The 22221-nt window shown below is 50.2% G+C and overlaps 1 protein-coding gene across 1 annotated transcript in view; it reads right to left on the bottom strand.

Moving 5' to 3' along the window:
- The window catches only part of AXL (AXL receptor tyrosine kinase), a 48229-nt gene extending 42850 nt beyond the window's left edge, over positions 1-5379 (bottom strand). The window contains exon 1 of the mRNA XM_038767460.1: positions 4985-5379. Coding sequence (XP_038623388.1) covers positions 4985-5069 — 85 coding nt within the window. The 5' untranslated portion in view covers positions 5070-5379. The remainder of the gene's footprint in view (positions 1-4984) is intronic.
- Positions 5380-22221: the final 16842 nt, after the last annotated feature.

The raw sequence follows: 22221 nt of genomic DNA, 5'->3' as shown, positions 1-22221 counted from the left end.
CAGAGGCTGAGAGAAGGAGAGAGAGAGGCAGAGGCAGTCAAGGAGCAGCAGAGATAGACACCGAGAGATGGAGGGACAGAGAGAAAGAGAAGCAGAGTCAGAGGAAGGTAGTAGAGATAGATGCACAGATAGAGAGAGACAGAGGCTGAAAGGCAGACTGAGAGAAGCTCAGAGATAGAAAGAGAGGCAGAGAGAGAGGCAGAGGAAGGCAGGGAGTGGCAGAGATAGACACACAGAAAGGGAGAGGCAGAGGCTGAGAGAAGGAGCGAGGGGGAGAAGCTGAGTCAGAGACAGGCAGGGAAGAGCGCAGAGATAGAGAGATGGAGAGACAGGATGAGAGACCCAGAGAGGGCCAAACAGGAAGCGGCAGAGACAGGCACAAAGCCCCTGATAGAGGCAGATGGAAACAGAGACCGTCAGAGACCGAGGGAGAGATGGGCAGGGAGAGATACATGGAGGCACAGAGACAGGCGGAGAGTCAGGCAGGCAAGGAAAAAGAGACAAAGATGGAGAGGAGACAGAGAGACAAGGAACGGTAAGCTTACTACGGGCAGGGAATGTGTCTACCAACTCTACTGTGTTGCATTCTCTAAAGCATTTAGTACAGTGCTCTGCACACAGTAAGCGCTCAATAAATACCACTGATTGATTGGTGAGACGGATCTTGGAACCTAAGATTCCCACCCCCATTTTATACTTGAGGGAAGAGCGGTACAGAGAAGTGAAGTTATTTGCCCAAGGTCACACAGCAAATGGGTGGTGGAGTCAGGATTAGAACCCAGGTCCTCTGACTCCCAGACTCTATCCACTAAGCCACGCTGCTTCTCTGTAGGAGGAGAGGGCTTGGCAGCATTCGTTCATTCATTCATTCATTCAATCATATTTATTGAGCGCTTACTGTGTGCAGAGCACTGTACTAAGCGCTTGGGAAGCACAAATCGGCAACATACAGAGACGGTCCCTACCCAACAACGGGCTCACAGTCTAGAAGGGGGAGACAGACAACAAAACAAAACATGTGAACAGGTGTCAAGTCGTCAGAACAAATACATCAATCATTTATTGAGCGCTTACTTTGTGCAGAGCACTGTACTAAGAGCTTATGCCAACTTTCTCAGGACTGGGTTACCTCTTCCTCCTCCTCCACTTGGTTCTGTACTCCCACTGTCCCTGCCCCCGCCGTGACCCTGCTCATCCCCATCTGGGGCTCTTTCTCCCAGGCCATCCCCCAGCCTCCGAACTTCCCTCCCTCCCGCTCCCCTCCCCATTAGCTGCCAACTGGGTTACAGTTCAGTGGCCCAGACCAGCATTCATCATCATCATCATCATCAATCGTATTTATTGAGCGCTTACTGTGTGCAGAGCACTGTACTAAGCGCTTGGGAAGTCCAAGTTGGCAACATCTAGAGACGGTCCCTACCCAACAGTAGGCTCACAGTCTAAAAGGGGGAGACAGAGAACAAAACCAAACATACTAACAAAATAAAATAAATAGAATAGATATGTACAAGTAAAATAAATAGAGTAATAAATACGTACAAGCATATATACATATATACAGGTGCTGTGGGGAAGGGAAGGAAGTAAGATGGGGGGATGGAGAGGGGGACGGGGGGGAGAGGAAGGAAGGGGCTCAGTCTGGGAAGGCCTCCTGGAGGAGGTGAGCTCTCAGTAGGGCCACAGCACAGTCTGTGTCCCTGCCACATCCTTGTCGAGAAGCAGCGTGGCTCAGTGGAAAGAGCCCGGGCTTTGCAGTCCGAGGTCATGGGTTCAAATCCCAGCTCTGCCAACTGTCAGCTGCGTGACTTTGGGCAAGTCGCTTCACTTCTCTGTTCCTCAGTTACCTCATCTGCAAAATGGGGATTGAAACTGCGAGCCCCCTGTGGGACAACCTGATCACCTTGTAACCGCCCCAGCGCTTAGAACAGTGCTTTGCACATAGTAAGCGCTTAACAAATACCATCATTATTATTATTATATCCCCTGGATGCTGACACCCTGAGTTTTCTCTTTCCTGGTATTCCCTGTTCTCTCCTACGTGGTACCCCCTGTTCTCTCCTCCCTGGAACCCCCAGTTCTCTCCTCTTTGATACCCCCAGTTTTCACCTCCCCAGGACTTCCAGCTCTCTCTTCTTTTGTAACCTCGGTTCTGTCCTCCCTGGAACCCCCAGTTCTCTCCTCCCCAGAACCCCCAGCTCTCTCGATCCCGTTAGCACGTCCAGTTCTGTCCTTCCTGTTATCTCCAGCTCTCTTCTTCCTGGTATGCCCGGTTCTTTCCTCCCTGACCCCCCAGTGCTCTCCTCCCCAGCACCCTCAGCTCTCTCCGCCCTGATACCTTGTTATCTCCTCTCCAGTCTCCCCAACTTTCTCTTCCCTGGTCACTTGTCATCTCCCCAGAATCCCCAGCTCCCTCATTCATTCATTCAATCATATTTAGTGAGCGCTGACTGTGTGCAGAGCACTGTACTAAGTGCTTGGGAAGTACAAGGTGGCAACATATAGAGACGGTCCCTCTCGATCCTGTTAAGACTTTCCTCCCTGGCACCCCTAGTTCTCTTCTCCTCAGTACCCCCAGATCTCCCCTCCCCAGCTCCTTTAGTCGTCTCCTCCCTGGTACCCCCAGTTCTCTCCTTTTTTTAATGGTATTTGTTAAACGCTTACTATGTGCCCAGCACTGTACTAAGCGCCGGGGTAAATTCAAGATAATCAGATTGGACACAATCCCTGTCCCAAGTGGATCTCCTGATCTTAATCCCCGTTTTACAGATGAGGGAACTGAGGTACAGAGAAGTGAAGTGACTTGCCCAAGGTCACTCAGCAGACAGGTGGCAGAGCCTGGATCAGAACCCGGGTCCTCCTGACTCCAAGGCCACGCTGCTTCTCCTCCTTGGGTCCCCCCAGTTCTCTCCTCCCTGCCACCCCCAGTTCTCTCAGTGGGCACGGAGCCCTTCAAGAGTGGCCAGGACCCTGCCCATTTAGTGATCACTCTCTTGCCCCCATGCCAGCCCTCCTACCCCGACGCCACCCATCTCACTACCCTCTCCAGCACCCTGGCACCGACGAAAGGTCAAAAATCCAGGCTCTGGGGGCACAGCTCCCCCCAGGCTGGGCACTTGATCGGGGAGAGCATCCCCCGGGGCTGGCAGCTGTCTCGGTTGGGTGGCACAGAGGGCAGGGGAGTCTCGTCCAGCAAAGCCCAGCAAGGGCCCTTACGCGGTCTCTGGCCTTGCCGCCCTCCTTCCCCCAGCTCACCCCCAATCAATCCATCAATCGTATTTATTGAGCGCTTACTGTGTGCAGAGCACTGTACTAAACGCTTGGGAAGTACAAGTTGGCAACATATAGAGGCAGTCCCTACCCAACAGTAGGCCCCTGACACAGGGCACAGCCCGGGAGGTCTTAGCCCCCTCTTTTCCCAGCCGGGCCTGCCCCGTGGGTGGCCCCGATGGCGAGGCTGAGTCACAGGCCCGGGGGAGGTTGGCCCAGTTGTGTTGTCCTCACACCTGTGCCCGCCAGCGGGGCACCGCCTTGGCAGGGAACATGGGCAGAGAGGGGCACGGAGAAGTGCCCCTGCGCCTGTCAGCCTGCCCCGTCCCAAATCAGAGGGGCAACTCCGTCCTCCTCCACGGCTGGGGCACGGCCAACGGGAATCATCATCATCATCATAATAATGGTGGCATTTATTAAGCGCTTACTATGTGCAATGCACTGTTCTATGCACTGGGGAGGTTACAAGGTGATCAGGTTGTCCCACGGGGGGCTTACAGTCCTCATCCCCATTTTCCAGATGAGGGAACTGAGGCCCACAGAAGTGAAGTGACTTGCCCAAAGTCACACAGCTGACAATGGGCAGAGCCGGGATTTGAACCCGTGACCTCTGACTCCAAAGCCCGGGCTCTTAATAATAATAATGATGGCATGTGAGCCCACCCTTCTAGACTGTGAGCCCACTGTTGGGTAGAGACCGTCTCTTTATGTTGCCAACTTGTACTTCCCAAGCGCTTAGTACAGTGCTCTGCACACAGTAAGCGCTCAATAAATACGACTGAACGAATGAATTTGTTAAGCGCTTACTGTGTGCAGAGTACTGTTCTAAGCGCTGGGGGGGGGGGGGGATACAAGGTGTTCAAGCTGCCCCCCGTGGGGCTCCCAATCTTAATCCCCATTTTACAGAGGAGGGAACCGAGGCTCAGAGAAGTGAAGCGACTTGCCCAAAGTCACACAGCTGACACTGGGCAGAGCCGGGATTTGAACCCGGGACCTCTGACTCCAAAGCCCGGGCTCTTTCCACTGAGCCACGCTTATTCTCTCGGGCGGCACCGCTGGGTGTCCGGGGGTGCCCCCTCTGCCCTTTATGTTGCCAACTTGTACTTCCCAAGCGCTTAGTCCAGTGCTCTGCACCCAGTAAGCGCTCAATAAATACGATTGATTGATTGATTGATTGATTTACACACACCCCCCTCCCCGTGTCTCGACTGTGAGCCCGCTGTTGGGCAGGGCCCGTCTCTAGAGGTTGCCAACTTGGACTTGCCAAGCGCTTAGTCCAGTGCTCTGCACACAGTAAGCGCTCAATAAACACGATTGATTGATTGATTGATTGATTGACTGATTTACACACACCCCCCTCCCCGTGTCTCGACTGTGAGCCCGCTGTTGGGCAGGGCCCGTCGCTAGATGTTGCCAATTTGGACTTGCCAAGCGCTTAGTCCAGTGCTCTGCACACAGTAAGCGCTCAGTAAATACGATTGACTGATTGATTAATTGATTGATTTACACACACACACACACACACACACACACACACACACACACACACACACACACCCACCCCTCCCCGTGTCTCGACTGTGAGCCCGCTGTTGGGCAGGGCCCGTCTCTAGATGTTGCCAACTTGGACTTGCCAAGCGCTTAGTCCAGTGCTGTGCACACAGTAAGCGCTCAATAAGTACGATGGGATGACTGACTGCCCGTCGGGGCGACTCACCGTCTCGGGCCCGGCCTGTGCCCCAGCTCATCACCATCACCATCAGCAGCATCAGTGGGCCCGGGTACCCGGGGGACCTGCCCATCCTCGGGGACCCCGGAGTCCGAGGCCGGGGGCCTAACTAACCCCTCATGGGAGGGAGGGGCCGTCGAGGCGCGGGGCCTGGGGGCAGCCCGGGATGCCGGCCCTGGGTAACGGGGGGGGGGGGGGGGGCGAAGATTTCTCCGGAGAAAGTTGGGCGAAGAAGACGTGGCCGGGGCGGGCACCAAAGAGGAGAGCCGTGCCCTCTGCCCCCTGGCACTGGCCTTGGTGGGCACGGGAGCCCAGCCTCCTGTTTTCCCGGCTCTTCTCCTCCGCCTCTCCCTTCCCCTCCTTCCCCCAAACAAGCAGCCCAACTTTCTCCTCCGCCTCTCCCTTCTCCTCCTTCCCCCAAACAAGCAGCCCAACTTTCTCCCCCTCCCTCTTTCCTCCTCCCCCTCCCTCTTTCCTCCTCCCCCTCCCTCTTTCCTCCTCCCCCTCCCTCTTTCCTCCTCCCTCCTCCTCCCCCTCCTTCTCCTCCTCCTCCTCCTCCCTCCTCCTTTTCCTCCTCCTCCTCCTCCTCCCTCTCCTCCTCCTTCTCCTCCTCCCTCCTTTTCCTCCTCCTCCTCCTCCTCCCTCTCCTCCTCCCTCTCCTTCTCCTCCCTCTCCTCCTTCTCCTCCCTCTCCTCCTTCTCCTCCTCCTCCCTCCCCTGCTCCTCCTCCTCCCCGGCTAGCCAAACTCCGGCCCACATAGGGTTAACCGCGGGGAGGAGAGGGAGGGGTCCGGCCCCCCTCCTTAAAGTTACACGCGCTTCATTCAATCCTATTTATTGAGCGCTTACTGTGTGCCGGGCACTGTACCGTGAGCCCACTGTTGGGTAGGGACTGTCTCTATATGTTGCCAACTTGTACTTACTGTGTGCAGAGCTGTCTTACTGTCTGTATGTTGCCAATTTGGACTTCCCAAGCGCTTAGTACAGTGCTCTGCACATAGTAAGCGCTCAATAAATACGATTGATGATGATGATGAGAGCACTGTACTGTGAGCCCACTACTGGGTAGGGACTGTCTCTATATGTTGCCAACTTGGACTTCCCAAGCGCTTAGTCCAGTGCTCTGCACACAGTAAGCGCTCAATAAATACGATTGATTGATTGATTGATTACTAAGCGCTTGAGAAGTACAAGTCGGCAACAAGTGGGCAACCCTGCAGGGTGGACACAGGTTGTTGGCACTACGGCTCCCACCCTCGATTTCCCTCCGGGTAGAAGAGGAGACCAGGCACCCGCCCCCCCCCACACAGAGTAATAGGGATGGTATTTGTTAAGCGCTTACTCTGTGCCAAGCACTGTTCTGAACGCTGGGGCAGATACAAAGTAGTCAGGCGGTCCCACGTGGGGCTCACAGACCGTGAGCCCACTGTTGGGTAGGGACTGTCTCTATATGTTGCCAACTTGTACTTCCCAAGCGCTTAGTACAGTGCTCTGTGCACAGTAAGCGCTCAATAAATACGATTGATGATGATGATGACTGTCTCTGTATGTTTCCAACTTGTACTTCCCAAGCGCTTAGTCCAGTGCTCTGCACACAGTAAGCGCTCAATAAATACGATTGATTGATTGATTGATTAATTCCCATTTTACAGTCGTGGCAAAGAGAACTGACTTGCCCAAAGCCACACAGCTGACAAGCAGCGGTGACGGGATTAGAACCCACGACCTTGGGGTCCCAAGCCCGGGCTCCTGCCCCTGAGCCGGAGTAGGGTTGGGGTGGGCTTCTTTGGGATCCGGGGGTCCTCTGGGCCTTAGACCTCAGGGAGACCCTGACTCTCTAGGATGGGATCTTGGAGGAAGGGGAGAAAGAGATTGTGGGTGGGAAAGGGGTGGGGGGCTCCCGCCTCCCAACCTCACGTGACTCCAGCCCCTCTCTCTTTTTCTTTCTCGGAGTGTTTCAATCAATCAATCGTATTTATTGAGCACTTACTGTGTGCAGAGCACTGTACTAAGCGCTTGGGAAGTACAAGTTGGCAACATAGAGAGACAGTCCCTACCCAACAGTGGGCTCACCCCACCTCTGTTTCAGGGTTCTGGTGAGACCCCAGCCCCAGCCCAGGCAGAGCTGGACTCCAGGAAGGGGAGGGGGACCTAATAATACTAATGATGGCATTTGTTAAACGCTTACATGGCATTTGTTAAACGCTTACTATGTGCCGGGCAGTGTACTGAGCACTGGGGTGGAAACAAGCAAATCAAGTTGGGCACAGTCCCTGCCCCACGTGGGGCTCACAGTCTCAATCCCCATTTTCCAGATGAGGGAACCGAGGCACAGAGAAGTGAAGTGACTTGCCCGGGGTCACACAGCAGGCAAGTGGTGGAGCCGGGATGAGAATCCATGACCTTCTGATTCCCAGGCCTGGACTCTGTCCACTTCATCAATGCTGTTTCTCTACTGAGGCCACCGCTTTATTTATTTATATTGATGTCTGTTTATTTATATTGATCAATCGTATTTATTGAGCACTGACTGTGTGCAGAGCACTGTACTAAGCGCTCGGGAAGTCCAAGTTGGCAACATATAGAGACGGTCCCTACCCAACAGTGGGCTCACAGTCTAGAAGGGGCAGGCAGCGAGGCAGCAGCACAGACCAGGGCAGGACATAGAGAGAAAGACCCCAAAGCAACAGAGCTGAAGGGAGAGGGGGCAGGGGACCCAAAATACAAAGAGGAGGGGGTGTAGACGACTCAATAATAACAGAGCTCGGGGGTGGGGGTGGGGGGATGGGGCACCCTACAATAAGATAGTGTAGGGAGAGTGTCAGAAGGCCCTGGGTTCTAATCCTGGCTCCACCACTTGCCTGCTGTGTGACCTTGGGCAAGTCATTTCACTTTGCTGAGCCTCAGTTCCCTCATCTTTAAAATGGGGATGAAGACTGTGAACCCCATATGGGGCGGGGACTGTGTCCAACCTGATTAGCTCGTCTCTACACCCACCCTTAGAGCAGTGTTTGACCCACGGGAAGTGCTTAGCAAATCCTATCGTTATCAGTGCTTAGCACAGTGCCCGGTACAAAATAAGCACTTAGTTAATACCATAATAACAATAATAATAATAATGATGACATTTATTAAGCGCTTACTATGTGCCAAGCACTAAGCGCTGGGGCTAGGTTACAAGGTGATCAGGTTGTCCCATGTGGGGCAGGGACTGTGTCCAACCTGATTAGCTCGTCTCTACACCCACACTTAGAACAGTGTTTGACCCATAGGAAGTGCTTAGCAAATACCATCATTATCAGCGTTATTACCAGCAATATCATTATTATCATAAATTCTATTTATTTTATTTTGTTAGTATGTTTGGTTTTGTTCTCTGTCTCCCCCTTTTAGACTGTGAGCCCACTGTTGGGTAGGGACTGTCTCTATATGTTGCCAATTTGTACTTCCCAAGTGCTTAGTACAGTGCTCTGCACATAGTAAGCGCCCAATAAATACGATTGATGATGATGATGACGATGATCAGCGCTTAGCACAGTGCCCGGTACAAAATAAGCACTCAGTTAATACCATAATAACAATAATAATAATGATAATGACATTGCGTAAGCGCTTACTATGTGCCAAGCACCGTTCTAAGTGCTGGGGCTAGGTTACAAGGTGATCAGGTTGTCCCCCGTGGGGCTCACAGCCTTCATCCCCATTTTACAGATGAGGTAACTGAGGGCCAGAGAAGTTCAGTGACTTGCCCAAAGTCACACAGCTGACAAGTGGCGGGGCTGGAAATTGAACCCATGACTCCAAAGCCCGGGCTCTTTTCCACTGAGCCATCTCTTCTTATCAATAATAATGATGAGAAGGGGCGCAGGGGACCCTACAATAACATAACAACTCTTGTCATGGAATGGGAATACAGGAATACAGCACCTCTTGTCTTGGGAATGGGATAGTATGTCGTATATTACAGTATGGTAAAGTACAGTCTAGAGAAGCAGTGTGGTTCAGTGGCAAGAGCCCGGGCTTTGGAGTCAGAAGTCAGGCGTTCAAATCCCGACTCCACCGCTTGTCAACTGTGTGACCTTGGGCAAGTCACTTCACTTCGCTGGGCTTCAGTTCCATCTGTAAAATGGGGATGAAGACTCTGAGCCCCCACAACCTGATCACCTTGTAACCCCCCAGCGCTTAGAACAGTGCTTTGCCCATAGTAAGCGCTTAATAAATGCCATTATTATCATTATTATTATTGTCAAGAAACAGCCTGCTTTGAGAATTCCCCCCCGGGCAGGGCGGAGACAGCAACAAGTGTCCTGTCATTATCCCGCGTCCCAGGAAGAAGGGGGAGAGAAGGGGAGAGAGGGGGAGAGGGGGACCCCATGCCTCGGGGGATGAAGGAGGAGGCAACAGCAGAGAGAAAGGGGGGCCGTGAGGAGAGGAAGTGGGTTGTGGCGCTCTCTGCCTCAGTACCCCCAGGGTTAACAGAAGGATTTGTCCTAAACTTCAGCCCAACTTCCCCCTCCTCTGTCCCTCATCAGCCACCACCCCCCATCTCCCCACCCCAACTGCGGCCTGAGCTCTTGGATTCCTGAATGAAGGGTGAAAGTGTGTGTGTGTGTGTGTGTGTGTGTGTGTCTGCGCCCACACTGCAAGGCTCTTCTGCAATTGTGTGGAAGAAAGGGTGTGTGTGTCTCTCTGTCTCTCTAAGTTGTGAACGAGGATGTCTGGCTTGGGGTTCCTGTATGTGTGTGTGTGCTTGCGTGGGCATGCAACCTTCAGTGCCTTCCCCGCAGTTGTGCGGGCGAAAGGGTCTGCGCGGGCCTGGCTCGGGAAGTGCCGTTGTGCGGGCCGTGCCGCTCTCTAAAATCCTAAGCAAGGTCGACTGGCTCCGTGTGTGTGTCCTATGTGTGTGTGAGCTGGATCTCTCTCGCTGGGTCTCTGCCTCATTATATGTGTGTGTGCGTCTCACTGTGTGTCAGATATATGTGTGTGTTTGTGTGAGCATGTGTACATTTGCCTTCCCTGGCTGAAGGCCCAGTCCGGCCCCAGGGGGGACCCAGCCAGGCAGGGGGACTCAGGGAGGAAATTGCAGGCCTCAGGCTTGGGGGAGAAGGGGGGTGTGGGCCTGGGAGTGGAGGGGAGACCCTCTCCCCACCCTCCTCCACCTTCCCTTCCCCATTCCTGCCCCCTCCCTCTCATTTTCCCAGGAGAGGCCTAGTGGGGAACAGCCCAGCGTCAGGAAAACAGCGACACCGCCCTGGCCCCAGCTGTTGACATCAGCACCAGATGTGCGCGTCAGGGCCTGAGCTCTTCTCCCCGTCCCAAGGGGCTGGGAGGGGGCAGGGGGGACCATGCCAGGGACGGGACCCCGCCCCGGGGCCTGGATGGCCCCCATCTCGTCCCCTCGGCCCCCTCTGCCTCCGGGCCAAGCCTCCCCCGCCTTGTGGTCGGGAAAACTGAGGCCTGGTGGGGTGGGACACCACCGTGAGAACTCAGTTCGGGTACTGGCTGTGATTCTGTCTGTCTGCCCGCCCCCTGCCCTCCTCCAGGCTGTCTGTCTGCCTGTCAATCAATCAATCAATCAATCGTATTTATTGAGCGCTTACTGTGTGCAGAGCACTGGACTAAGCGCTTGGGAAGTACAAGTTGGCAACATATAGAGACGGTCCCTACCCAACAGTGGGCTCACAGTCTAAAAGGGGGAGACAGAGAAGAAAACCAAACACACTAACAAAATAAAATAAGTAGAATATCCATCTATGTTTGCTTGGGCCTCTGCCTGTATCTGCCTCGGCTTCTGCCTGTCCCCTCCCTCTGTCCGTCCGCTCCTGCCTGTCACCCTCCCGTCTTTCTGTCTGTCCATCTGCATCTGCCTCTGCCTGTCCCCTCCTCTATCTTTCGATCCATCGGTCTGCATCTGCCTTGTCCTTTCCCTGTCTCCCCTGTCTATCCATCTGCCTGTCTGCACCTGTTGGCAACTTGTACTTCCCAAGTGCTTAGTACAGTGCTCAATAAATACGATTGACTGAATCTGCCTTGGCGTCTGCCTGTCCCCCCCATCTGTCCAGCTGTCCGTCAGCATCTGTCTCTGTCTCTCCCTGTCCCCCTCTCTGTCTTTCTGTCCGTCTGCATCTACCTCAATCAATCAATCAATCAATCAATCGTATTTATTGAGCACTTACTGTGTGCGGAGCACTGTACTAAGCGCTTGGGAAGTACAAGTTGGCAACATATAGAGACGGTCCCTACCCAACAGTGGGCTCGCGGTCTAGAAGGGGGAGACAGAGAACAAAACCAAACTTATGAACAAAATGAAATAAATAGAATAGATATGTACAAGTAAAATAAATAAATAGAGTAATAAATATGTACAAACATATATACATATATATATATAGGTGCTGTGGGGAAGGGAAGGAGGTAAGATGGGGATATATACATACAAAAGCATCAGTCTCATGATTGAAACATTTCCTTAATATACATTAATACCTACATATACACACATAATATGCATCTATGTATATATACACATTATATACATATAATATCCATATATTATTACATTATTATAATATTATGTATTATTATTAGCACTTAGAACAGTGAGTTGCACATAGTAAGCGCTTGATAAATGCCATCATCATCATATAAAAACCTCAACCTCCAACTGTCCTCCCTCTGCCTCTCTGTCCGTCTGAACCTGGCCTGGCTTCTGACTGTCATCCCGGACATAGAGGATAGAACCTGGGCCTGTGACTCAGAAGGACCTGAGTTCTAATCCCGGCCCCACCACAGGTCTGCTATGTAACCTTGGGTGAGTCATGTCGCTTCTCTGGCCCTTGGTTCCCTCCTCTGTAAAATGGGGATTAAGAATGTGAGCCCCATGTGGGACAGGGACTGTATCCAACCTGACTAACCTGTATACCCCAGCGCTTAGAACAGTGCTTGGTACATAATAAGTGCTTAACAAGTATAACATTATTATTATTGTCCCCCCTGGGCTGCCTTACACCTGCACCTGCCTTACCTTCTTTATGTTTCTCTCTCCCCTCACGCCACCCACCTCCCTGCCCTGATTCCCACCACCTCACTCACCCACTACGGCCTCTATGCTGGCCCTGAGAGATCTGGACATATATTACAAATTATTTGCTTACATTAATATCTGTCCCTCTCTAGGCTGTAAGTTTGGGAGGTCAGGGAATTCATTCATTCATTCAATCGTATTTACTGAGCGCTTACTGTGTGCAGAGCACTGGACTAAGAGCTTGGGAAGTCCAAGTTGGCAACATATAGAGATGGTGCCTACCCAACAGTGGGCTCACAGTCTAGAAGGGGGAGGCAGAGAACAAAGCAAAACTTATTAACCAAATAAAATAAATAGAATAAATACGTACAAATAAAATAGAGTAATAAATGCACACAAACATATATACATCTATACAGGTGCTGTGGGGAGGGGAAGGAGGTAAGGTGGGGGGGATGGGGAGGGGGAGGAGGGGGAGAAGAAGGAGGGGGCTCAGTCCTCAGACAAGAGAGGTCAGGAGTCAAGGGAGTGAGGAGGGCAGCCTTCCTTACCTGCTAGACTGTAAGCTCGATGTGGGCAGGGAATGTGTCTGTTATATTTTTGTTAATACGTTTTGGTTTGTTGTCTGTCTCCCCCTTCTAGACTGTGAGCCCACTGTTGCGTAGGGACCTTCTCTATATGTTGCCAACTTGGACTTCCCAAGCGCTTAGTACAGTGCTCTGCACACAGTAAGCGCTCAATAAATACAATTGAATGAATGAATGAATATTGCTATAGCATCCTGGCCCCAGCGTTTAGTACAGTGCTCTGCACACAGTAAGCACTCAATAAATACGACTGAATGACTGACTGACCTGCTAGACTGTAAACTCTTTGTGGGCAGGCAATAAGCAGCGTGGCTTAGTGGAAAGAGCCCAGGCTTAGGAGTCAGAGGACGTGGGTTCTAATCCCGCCTCCACCACTTGTCCGCAGTGTGGCCTTGGGCAAACCACTTACCTTCTGTGTGCCTCAGTTACCTCTTCTGTAAAACGGAGCTTAAGACCGTGAGCCCCACGAGGGACAGCCTGGTTACGTTGTATCCACCTCAGCGTTTAGAACAGTGCTTTGCACATAATAAGCACTTAAAAAAATACCATAATTATTTCTTCTTCTTATTTATTGTTGTGTTGGACTGTCCCAAGCGCTTAGTACAGTGCTCTGCACACAGTCAGCGCTCTATAAATATGATTGACTGACTCACTGCCACGCTCCTCCTGCTGCCATCGCGACTACTATTGTCCAGCGGCCTCTGGGGAGCCCTAGCCCAGCCGTAGGCCCCCCGTCATCATCATCATCATCAATCGTATTTATTGAGTGCTTACTGTGTGCACTGCACTGTACTAAGCGCTTGGGAAGTACAAGTTGGCAACATATAGGGACAGTCCTACCCAACAGTGGACTCACAGTCTAGAAGGGGGAGACAGAGAACAAAACAAAACATATTAACAAAATAAAATAAGTAGAATAAATATGTACAAGTAAAATAAATAAATTAAATAGAGTAATAAATCCGTACAAACATCTATACATATATACAGGTGCTGTGGGGAAGGGAAGGAGGTAAGGCGGGGGTGGGGGGGATGGAAAATGTGAGCCCAATGTTGGGTAGGGACCGTCTCTATATGTTCCCAATTTGTACTTCCCAAGCGCTTAGTACAGTGCTCTGCACACAGTAAGCGCTCAATAAATACGATTGATGATGATGATGATGAAACGGGGAGGAGGGGGAGAGGAAGGAGGGGGCTCAGTCTGGGAAGGCCTCCTGGAGGCCTGGAGGAATAAATGAATGAATGCACCTGTATATATGCATATACGTTTGTACATATTTATTACTCTATTTATTTTACTTGTCCATATCTAATCTATTTGTTTTATTTTGTTAGTATGTTTGGTTTTGTTCTCTGGTTCCCCCTTTTAGACTGTGAGCCCACTGTTGGGTAGGGACCGTCTCTATATGTTGCCAACGTGTACTTCCCAAGCGCTTAGTACAGTGCTCTGCACACAGTAAGCGCTCAATAAATACGATTGATTGATTGAATGAATGAATGAATGACTGAATGAATGACTGACTGACTGACTGACTGACTGAATGAATGAATGAATGAAGGCAACCGGCCGGTCTCTGTCACGGCAATGGCTCCACCTAGTGGCTGCAGCCTCCAACTGCCCGGGGTCTTCGCACATGGAACGAGCGGGAGACTCGAGGCAGCCGAAGGAGACTCCACACTGCCCTCTTGCGGACTCCCGTGAGATGGGGCGATAATAATGACGGCATTTATTAAGCGCTTACTATAATAATAATAATGGCATTTATTAAGCGCTTACTATGTGCAAAGCACTGTTCTAAGCGCTGGGGAGGTTACAAGGTGATCAGGTTGTCCCACGGGGGGCTCACAGTCTTAATCCCCATTTTACAGATGAGGTAACTGAGGCCCAGAGAAGTGAAGTGACTCGCCCAAAGTCACACAGCTGACAATTAGAAGAGCTGGGATTCGAACCCCTGACCTCTGACTCCAAAGCCCTTGCTCTTTCCACTGAGCCACGCTGCTTCTCTATATGCCAAGCGCCATTCTAAGCACTGGGGAGGTTACAAGGTGACCAGGTTGTCCCACGGGGGGCTCACAGTCTCCATGCCCATTTTACAGATCAATCAATCAATCATCTTACCTCCTTCCCTTCCCCACAGCACCTGTATATATGTATATATGTTTGTACCTATTTATTACTCTATTTATTTATTTATTTTACTTGTACATATCTATTCTATTTATTTTATTTTGTTAGTATGTTTGGTTTTGTTCTCTGTCTCCCCCTTTTAGACTGTGAGCCCACTGTTGGGTAGGGACTGTCTCTGTATGTTGCCAGCTTGGACTTCCCCAGCGCTTAGTCCAGTGCTCTGCACACAGTAAGCGCTCAATAAATACAATTGACTGATTGATTGATTGATTGAGCGCTTACTGTATGCAGAGCACTGTACTAAGCGCTTGGGAAGTACAAGTTGGCAACATATAGAGACAGTCCCTACCCAACGGTGGGCTCACAGTCTAAAAGGGGGAGACGGAGAACAAAACCAAACATACTAGCAAAATAAAATAAACAGAACAGATGAGGTAGCTGAGGCACAGAGAAGTCAAATAATAATAGCAAAGGCATTTATTAAGCGCTTACTCTGTGCAAAGCACTGTTCTAAGCACTGGGGAGATTACAAGGTGATCAGGTTGTCCCATGGGGGGCTCACAGTCTTAATCCCCCGTTTTACTGAGGCACAGAGAAGTGACTTGCCCAAAGTAACACAGCTGACAATTGGCGGAGCCGGGATTTGAACCCATGACCTCTGACTCCAAAGCCCGGGCTCTTTCCACTGAGCCACGCTGCTTCTCAAGTCACACAGCTGATCGGTGGCGGACCTGGGGTTAGAACCCATGACCTCTGACTCCCAAGCCTGGGCTCTTTCCACTAAGCCACGCTGCGAAGCATCATGGCTCAGTGGCTAGAGCACAGTCCTGGGAGTCAGAAGGACCTGGGTTCCAATCCCACCTCCGCCACAAAATAATAATGATGACATTTGTTGAGCGCTGACTATGTGCCAAGCACTGTTCTAAACACTGGGGTAGATACAAGGTAATCAGGTTGTCCCACGTGGGGCTCACAGTCGTAATCCCCATTTTACGGATCAATCAATCAATCAATCGTATTTATTGAGCGCTTACTGTGTGCAGAGCACTGTACTAAGCGCTTGGGAAGTACAAGTTGGCAACATATGGAGACAGTCCCTACCCAACAGTGGGCTCATAGTCTAAAACAGGGAGACAGAGAACAAAACCAAACATACTAACAAAATAAAATAAATAGAATAAAATAAATAGAATAGGATGAGGTAGCTGAGGTCCAGAGAAGTCAAGTGACTTACCCAAAGTCACACAGCTGATCAGTGGTGGAGCCGGGATTAGAACCTACGACCTCTGACTCCCAAGCCCGGGCTCTTTCCACAAAGCCACGCTGCTTCTCTTGCTTCTGCGTGACCTTGGGCAAGTCGCTTCACTTCTCTGGGCCTCAGTGACCTCATCTGTAAAATGGGGATGACGAGTGTGAGCCCCATATGGGACAGGGACTGTGTCCAACCTGATTAACTTGTATCCACCCCAGTGCTTTGGACAGTGCATGGCACCTACCGCTTAAGAGCATAGTACGGCGCTCTGCACACAGTAAGCGCTCAATAAGTACGATCGAATGAAAGAAAGCCACAAGGTGAGGTAGGAGGGGGCGCGGGGACTGTGTGGTTGCTGGACTTGAACCCCCAGAGCCGCTTGCCGGTCTCAGCTCCGCAACATTGCCAAGATCCGCCCTTTCCTCTCCATCCATACCGCTCCCCTGCTCGTTCAAGCTCTCATCCTACCCCGTCTGGACTACTGCATCGGCCTTCTCTCTGATCTCCCATCCTCGTGTTTCTCCCCACTTCAATCCGTACTTCATGCTGCTGCCTGGATTGTCTTTGTCCAGAAATGCTCTGGGCATGTTACTCCCCTCCTCAAAAATCTCCAGTGGCTACCAATCAATCTGCGCATCAGGCAGAAACTCCTCACCCTGGGCTTCCAGGCTGTCCATCCCCTGGCCCCCTCCTACCTCACCTCCCTTCTCTCCTTCTCCATCGCAGCCCGCACCCTCCGCTCCTCTGCCGCTACTCTCCTCACCGTCCCTCGTTCTCGCCTGTCCCGCCATCGACCCCCGGCCCACGTCATCCCCCCGGGCCTGGAATGCCCTCCCTCTGCCCATCCGCCAAGCTCGCTCTCTTCCTCCCTTCAAGGCCCTGCTGAGAGCTCACCTCCTCCAGGAGGCCTTCCCACACTCAGCCCCTTCCTTCCTCTCCCCCTTGTCCCCCTCTCCATCCCCCCCATCTTACCTCCTTCCCTTCCCCACAGCACCTGTATATATGTATATATGTTTGTACATATTTATTACTCTATTTATTTATTAATTTATTTTATTTGTACATATCTATTCTATTTATTTTATTTTGTTAGTATGTTTGGTTTTGTTCTCTGTCTCCCCCTTTTAGACTGTGAGCCCACTGTTGGGTAGGGACTGTCTCTATATGGTGCAAATTTGTACTTTCCAAGCGCTTAGTACAGTGCTCTGCACATAGTAAGCGCTCAATAAATACGATTGATGATGATGATGATGATGAAGGATGGAGAAATGATTTTACCTGCAGACGAGGTGGCAGAGTTTAAACCCGCAAGGATCAACTTGAAGTGGATGAAGTCAGCCTGAAATCTAGGGGTCTGCCAGCAGAGCTCTGTAAAAATCAGCCCTTCCCCTGACTGGCACCATTCAGAAGCAGCGGGGCTCAGTGGAAAGAGCCCGGGCTTCGAAGTCAGAGGTCATGGGTTCAAATCCTGGCTCTGCCACTTGTCAGTTGTGTGACTTTGGGCAAGTCACTTCACTTCCCTGGGCCTCAGTTACCTCAACTGGAAAATGGGGACTAAGACTGTGAGCCCCCCCCCGTGGGACAACCTGATCACCTTGTATCCCCCCCCAGCGCTTAGAACAGTGCTTTGTACATAGTAAGTGCTTAATAAATGCCATTATTATTATTAATGCCCAGCAATGGTCACAGAAAGCTTTCCTCAAGAACCGTAAACTCGCTGTGTCTTTTATACTGTGGTATTGTACTCTCCTGAGTGCTTAGCACAGTACGCTGCACTTAACAAGCACTCAATAAATCCAATGGGCTGACTCATCTTTTCATTCATTCATTCATTCATTCATTCATTCATTCAGCCGTATTTATTGAGCCCTTGCCGTGTACAAAGCACTGTACTAAGTGCTTGGGAGAGTACAATAAAATAATAAACAGACACAATCTCTGCCCAAAATGAGTTTACATTCTAGAGAAGCAGATGGCGTAGTGGATAGAGCCTGGACCTCGAGTCAGCAGGTCATGGGTTCTAATCCTGACTTCCACCACTTGTCTGCTGTGTGACCTTGGGCAAGTCACTTCACATCTCTGCACTTCAGTTCCCTCATCTGTAAAATGGGGATTAAGACAATGGGGATTAAGACTGTGAGCCCCACGTGAAACAACCTGACTACATTTTATCTACCCCAGCGCTTAGAACATTACTTGATAGTAAGTGCTTAACAAATACCACAATTATTATTATTATTATTGGAGGAGGAGACAGACATTACTAAAAAGAAATAAAGGACAGATGTGGTCATAAGTGCTGTGGGGCTGGGAGGGGGGATGAATAAAGGGAGCAAGTCAGGGTGACGCGGAAGGGAGCGGGAGAAGAGGAAAGGGGGGCTTGGTTAGGGAAGGCTTCTTGGGGGAGAAACGCCTTTTGGAGGAAATTTTGAGTCCTTCAGTCCAGGCTGGGCCTCCTTACTCCTGGCTGTCAAATGTGTGTGCAAAATGTGTCCATGTGACGTGTGCGCATATGAAAGAGTGTGTGTGTGTGTGTGTGTGTGTGTGTGTGTGTGTGTGTGTGTGTGTGTGTGTGTGTGTGTGCATTTGGGCAGTGACTCAATCCCTCAACCCCCCAGGACTCTTGTCTCACACCCAAAAGCCACCTTGACAGGCTTCTTGCCCTAGGGAACAGGAAAAGACCAGAGTCCAGACAGAGCAAACAAGCTCTACCTCCCTCCCCTCCCCACAGCACTTGTGTGTATATTCATTCAATCGTATTTATTGAGCGCTTACTGTGTGCAGAGCACTGTACTAAGCACTTGGGAAGTACAGGTCGGCAACATACAGAGACGGTCCCTACCCAATAACGGGCTCACATATATGTACGTACTTATAATTCGATTGATTTTATTAATGATGTGTATATATCTATAATTCTAATTATTTATATCGATGCTATTGCCGCCTGCTTACTTGTTTTGATGTCTGTCTTCCCCCCCTTCTAGACTGTGAGCCCGTTGCGGGCAGGGATTGTTTCTATTTGTTGCTGAATTGTACTTTCCAAGCATTTAGTACAGTGTTCTGAACACAGTAAGCGCTCACTAAATATGAGTGAATGAATAAAGCGGCCAAAGGGAACCCAAAAAAGGGAACCAACCCCCCCCCCCCTACAAGAAGGCCCCTGTAATCAATCAATCAATCAATCGTATTTATTGAGCGCTTACTGTGTGCAGAGCACTGTACTAAGCGCTTGGGAAGTACAAGTTGGCAACATATAGAGACAGTCCCTACCCAACAGTGGGCTCACAGTCTAGAAGGGGGAGACAGAGAACAAAACCAAACATATTAAACAAAATAAAATAAATAGAATAGATATGAACAAAACATGTGGACAGGTGTCAAGTCATCAGAATAAATAGAATTATGGCTGAATGCTGATCACCTTGTATCCCCCCAGTGCTTAGAATAGTGCTTTGTATTCATTCAAACACATTTATTGAGCGTTTAAAAGCACTTGGGAAGCACAAGTCGGCAACATAGACGGTCCCTATCCAACAACGGGCTCACAGTCTAGAAGGGGGAGACAGGCAACAAAACAAAACATGTGGACAGGTGTCAAGTCGTCAGAACAAATAGAATTAAAAATAAATGCTGATCACCTTGTATCTCCCCAGTGCTTAGAACAGTGCTTTGCATTCATTCATTCATTCAAACGCATTTATTGAGCGTTTAGAAGCACTTGGGAAGCACAAGTCGGCAACATAGACAGACGGTCCCTATCCAACAATGGGCTCCCAGTCTAGAAGGGGGAGACAGACAACAAAACAAAATATGTGGACAGGTGTCAAGTCTTCAGAACAACCATAAAAGACAAGGACTGTGAGAAATACCAAAAGAGCGGTAGAATTCCTGGGTTCCAGTCTCGGCTCTGCCAGGAGTTGGGAAGCAGGGACGAAGCCCTCATGTGTCCTTGCTCTGCACTTAGTAAGCGCTCAGTAAAAATCTCCCTGGCAGGTTCGCCCTCCTTGGGGTTGTTCCCCTTGCTCTGGCCAACACCAAATCGTTGAGGATCTGACGCCGTGATCCCTATCGTATTTATTGAGCGCCTACTGTGTTCAGAGCACCGTCGGGCTCGGAAGGACCCAACGACCAGAGAAGGCAGAATGGGCTCAGTCTGGCACAGGAACACCCAAACACGAACCGATAATAATAATAATAATAATAATAATAATGGTATTTGTTAAGCGCTTACTACGTGCAAAGCACCGTTCTAAGTGCTGGGGAGGCCACAGAGTGATCCGGTTGTCCCACGGGGGGCTCACAGTCTTAATCCCCATTTTACAGATGAGGGAACTGAGGCCCGGAGAAGATAAGTGATTTATGGGGGACAGGGACTGTCTGAGTTTCAGCCGATCGTCAACCCAGGACAGCAAAATCTCCAACCCCTCATTTTGAGTGAGGGTGAGGGGTGGACCTCAGCTTGGAGTCCTGTGTGGGTGTGTTGGCCACGGGTGCGGCTTTTGGGGAGTGGCTGGTTTCTAGGGTTTCCCTTCCCTCCAAGACGGGTGCAAAATAATACTTGCGGTATTTGTTAAGCGCTTACTATGTGCCAGGCTCTGTACTAGAAGCAGCGTGACTCGGTGGAAAGAGACCGGGCTTTGGAGTCAGAGGTCATGGGTTCAAATCCCGGCTCCGCCAATTGTCAGCTGTGTGACTTTGGGTAAGTCACTTAACTTCTCTGGGCCTCAGTTCCCTTATCTGTAAAACGGGGATGAAGACTGTGAGCGCCCCGTGGGACAACCTGATCAGCTTGTAACCTCCCCAGCGTTTAGAACAGTGCTTTGCACATGGTAAGCACTTAATAAATGCCATTATTATTATTATTATTATTATTATTATTATTACTAAGCTCTGGGGCGGATACGCGCAAATCGGGTTGGACACAGTCCCTGTTCCACGTGGGGCTCACGGTCTCAATCCCCATTTTGCCGAGGAGGGAACTGAGGTATAGAGAAGTGAAGTGACTTGTCCAAGGTCACACAGCCGACAAGTGGAGGAGCAGGGATTAGAATCCATGACCTTCTGTTTCCCAGGCCCGGTTTCCAACCACTACACCATGCTTCTTCAGTCTTGTAGCCAACTAATTTGCCGGTCACTTCTTCAAACTACATGGCAACTTTAAAACCTTAGAAATAGCACGGCCTTGTGCTTAGAGCATGGGAGTCAGAAGGACTTGGGTTCTAATCCTGGCTCCACCACTTGTCTGCTGTATGACCTTGGGCAAGTCAATTCACTTCTCCGGACTTCAGTTTCCTCATCCGTAAAGTAGGGATTAAGAGTGGGAACTCCACATGGCACAAAGACTGTGTCCAACCTGATTACCTTGTATCAACACCAGCTCTTAGAACAGTATCTGGCACATAGTAAGCGTTTAACAAAAACAATAAAAGAAAACCCAAACCTGTCTTTCAGGCCATTTGTTGGTAGGTGTGATGCACAACAAACAGTGCAATGTTGTCCATGTGCTATGTTTTTAAGCTTTTGTGATTTTTTTTCCTGGCCAATTCATTCATTCGTATTTATTGAGCGCTTACTGCATGCAGAGCACTGTACTAAGCGCTTGGGAAGTACAAGTTGGCAACATATAGAGACGGTCCCTACCCGACAGTGGGCTCACAGTCTAGGAGGGATCGGTATAGTAAACAACAGTCATTAATGTAGCTCTATTTCTCATCTATAATGGTTGAATACATAATTCTGGGTTACTAGAGAAGCAGCATGGCTTAGTGGATAGAGCACAGGCTTGGGAATCAGAAGGTCGCGGGTTCTAATCCCGTTCTGCCTCTTGTCAGCTGTGTGACCTTGGGCAAGCCCCTTCACTTCTCTGGCCTCAGTTCCCTCATCTGTGAAATAGGGATTAAGACTGTGAGCCCCACGTGGGATGACCTGATCACCTCGTATCTACCCCAGCACTTAGAACAGTGCTTGACACATAGTAAGCATTTAACAAACACCATAATTATCTACCCCAGGGCTTAGAACAGTGCTTGACACACAGTAAGCGCTCAACAAATACCATTATTCCTTCTAGACCGTGAGCCCGTTGTTCAGTAGGGATTGTCTCTTACTGTTACCGAATTATACTTTCCAAGTGCTCAGTACATGCTCTGCACACAGTAAGCGCTCAATAAACATGATTGAGTGAATGAATGAATCATCATCATCAGTCCCCTCTCCCCACTTAATCAATCAA

This window comes from Tachyglossus aculeatus, chromosome 26, assembly GCF_015852505.1.
Source record: "Tachyglossus aculeatus isolate mTacAcu1 chromosome 26, mTacAcu1.pri, whole genome shotgun sequence".
In the NCBI taxonomy this organism is placed as follows: Eukaryota; Metazoa; Chordata; class Mammalia; order Monotremata; family Tachyglossidae; genus Tachyglossus; species Tachyglossus aculeatus.
Note: the sequence above shows the minus strand (reverse complement) of the source record. Positions and strands in the feature narration are given on the sequence as shown.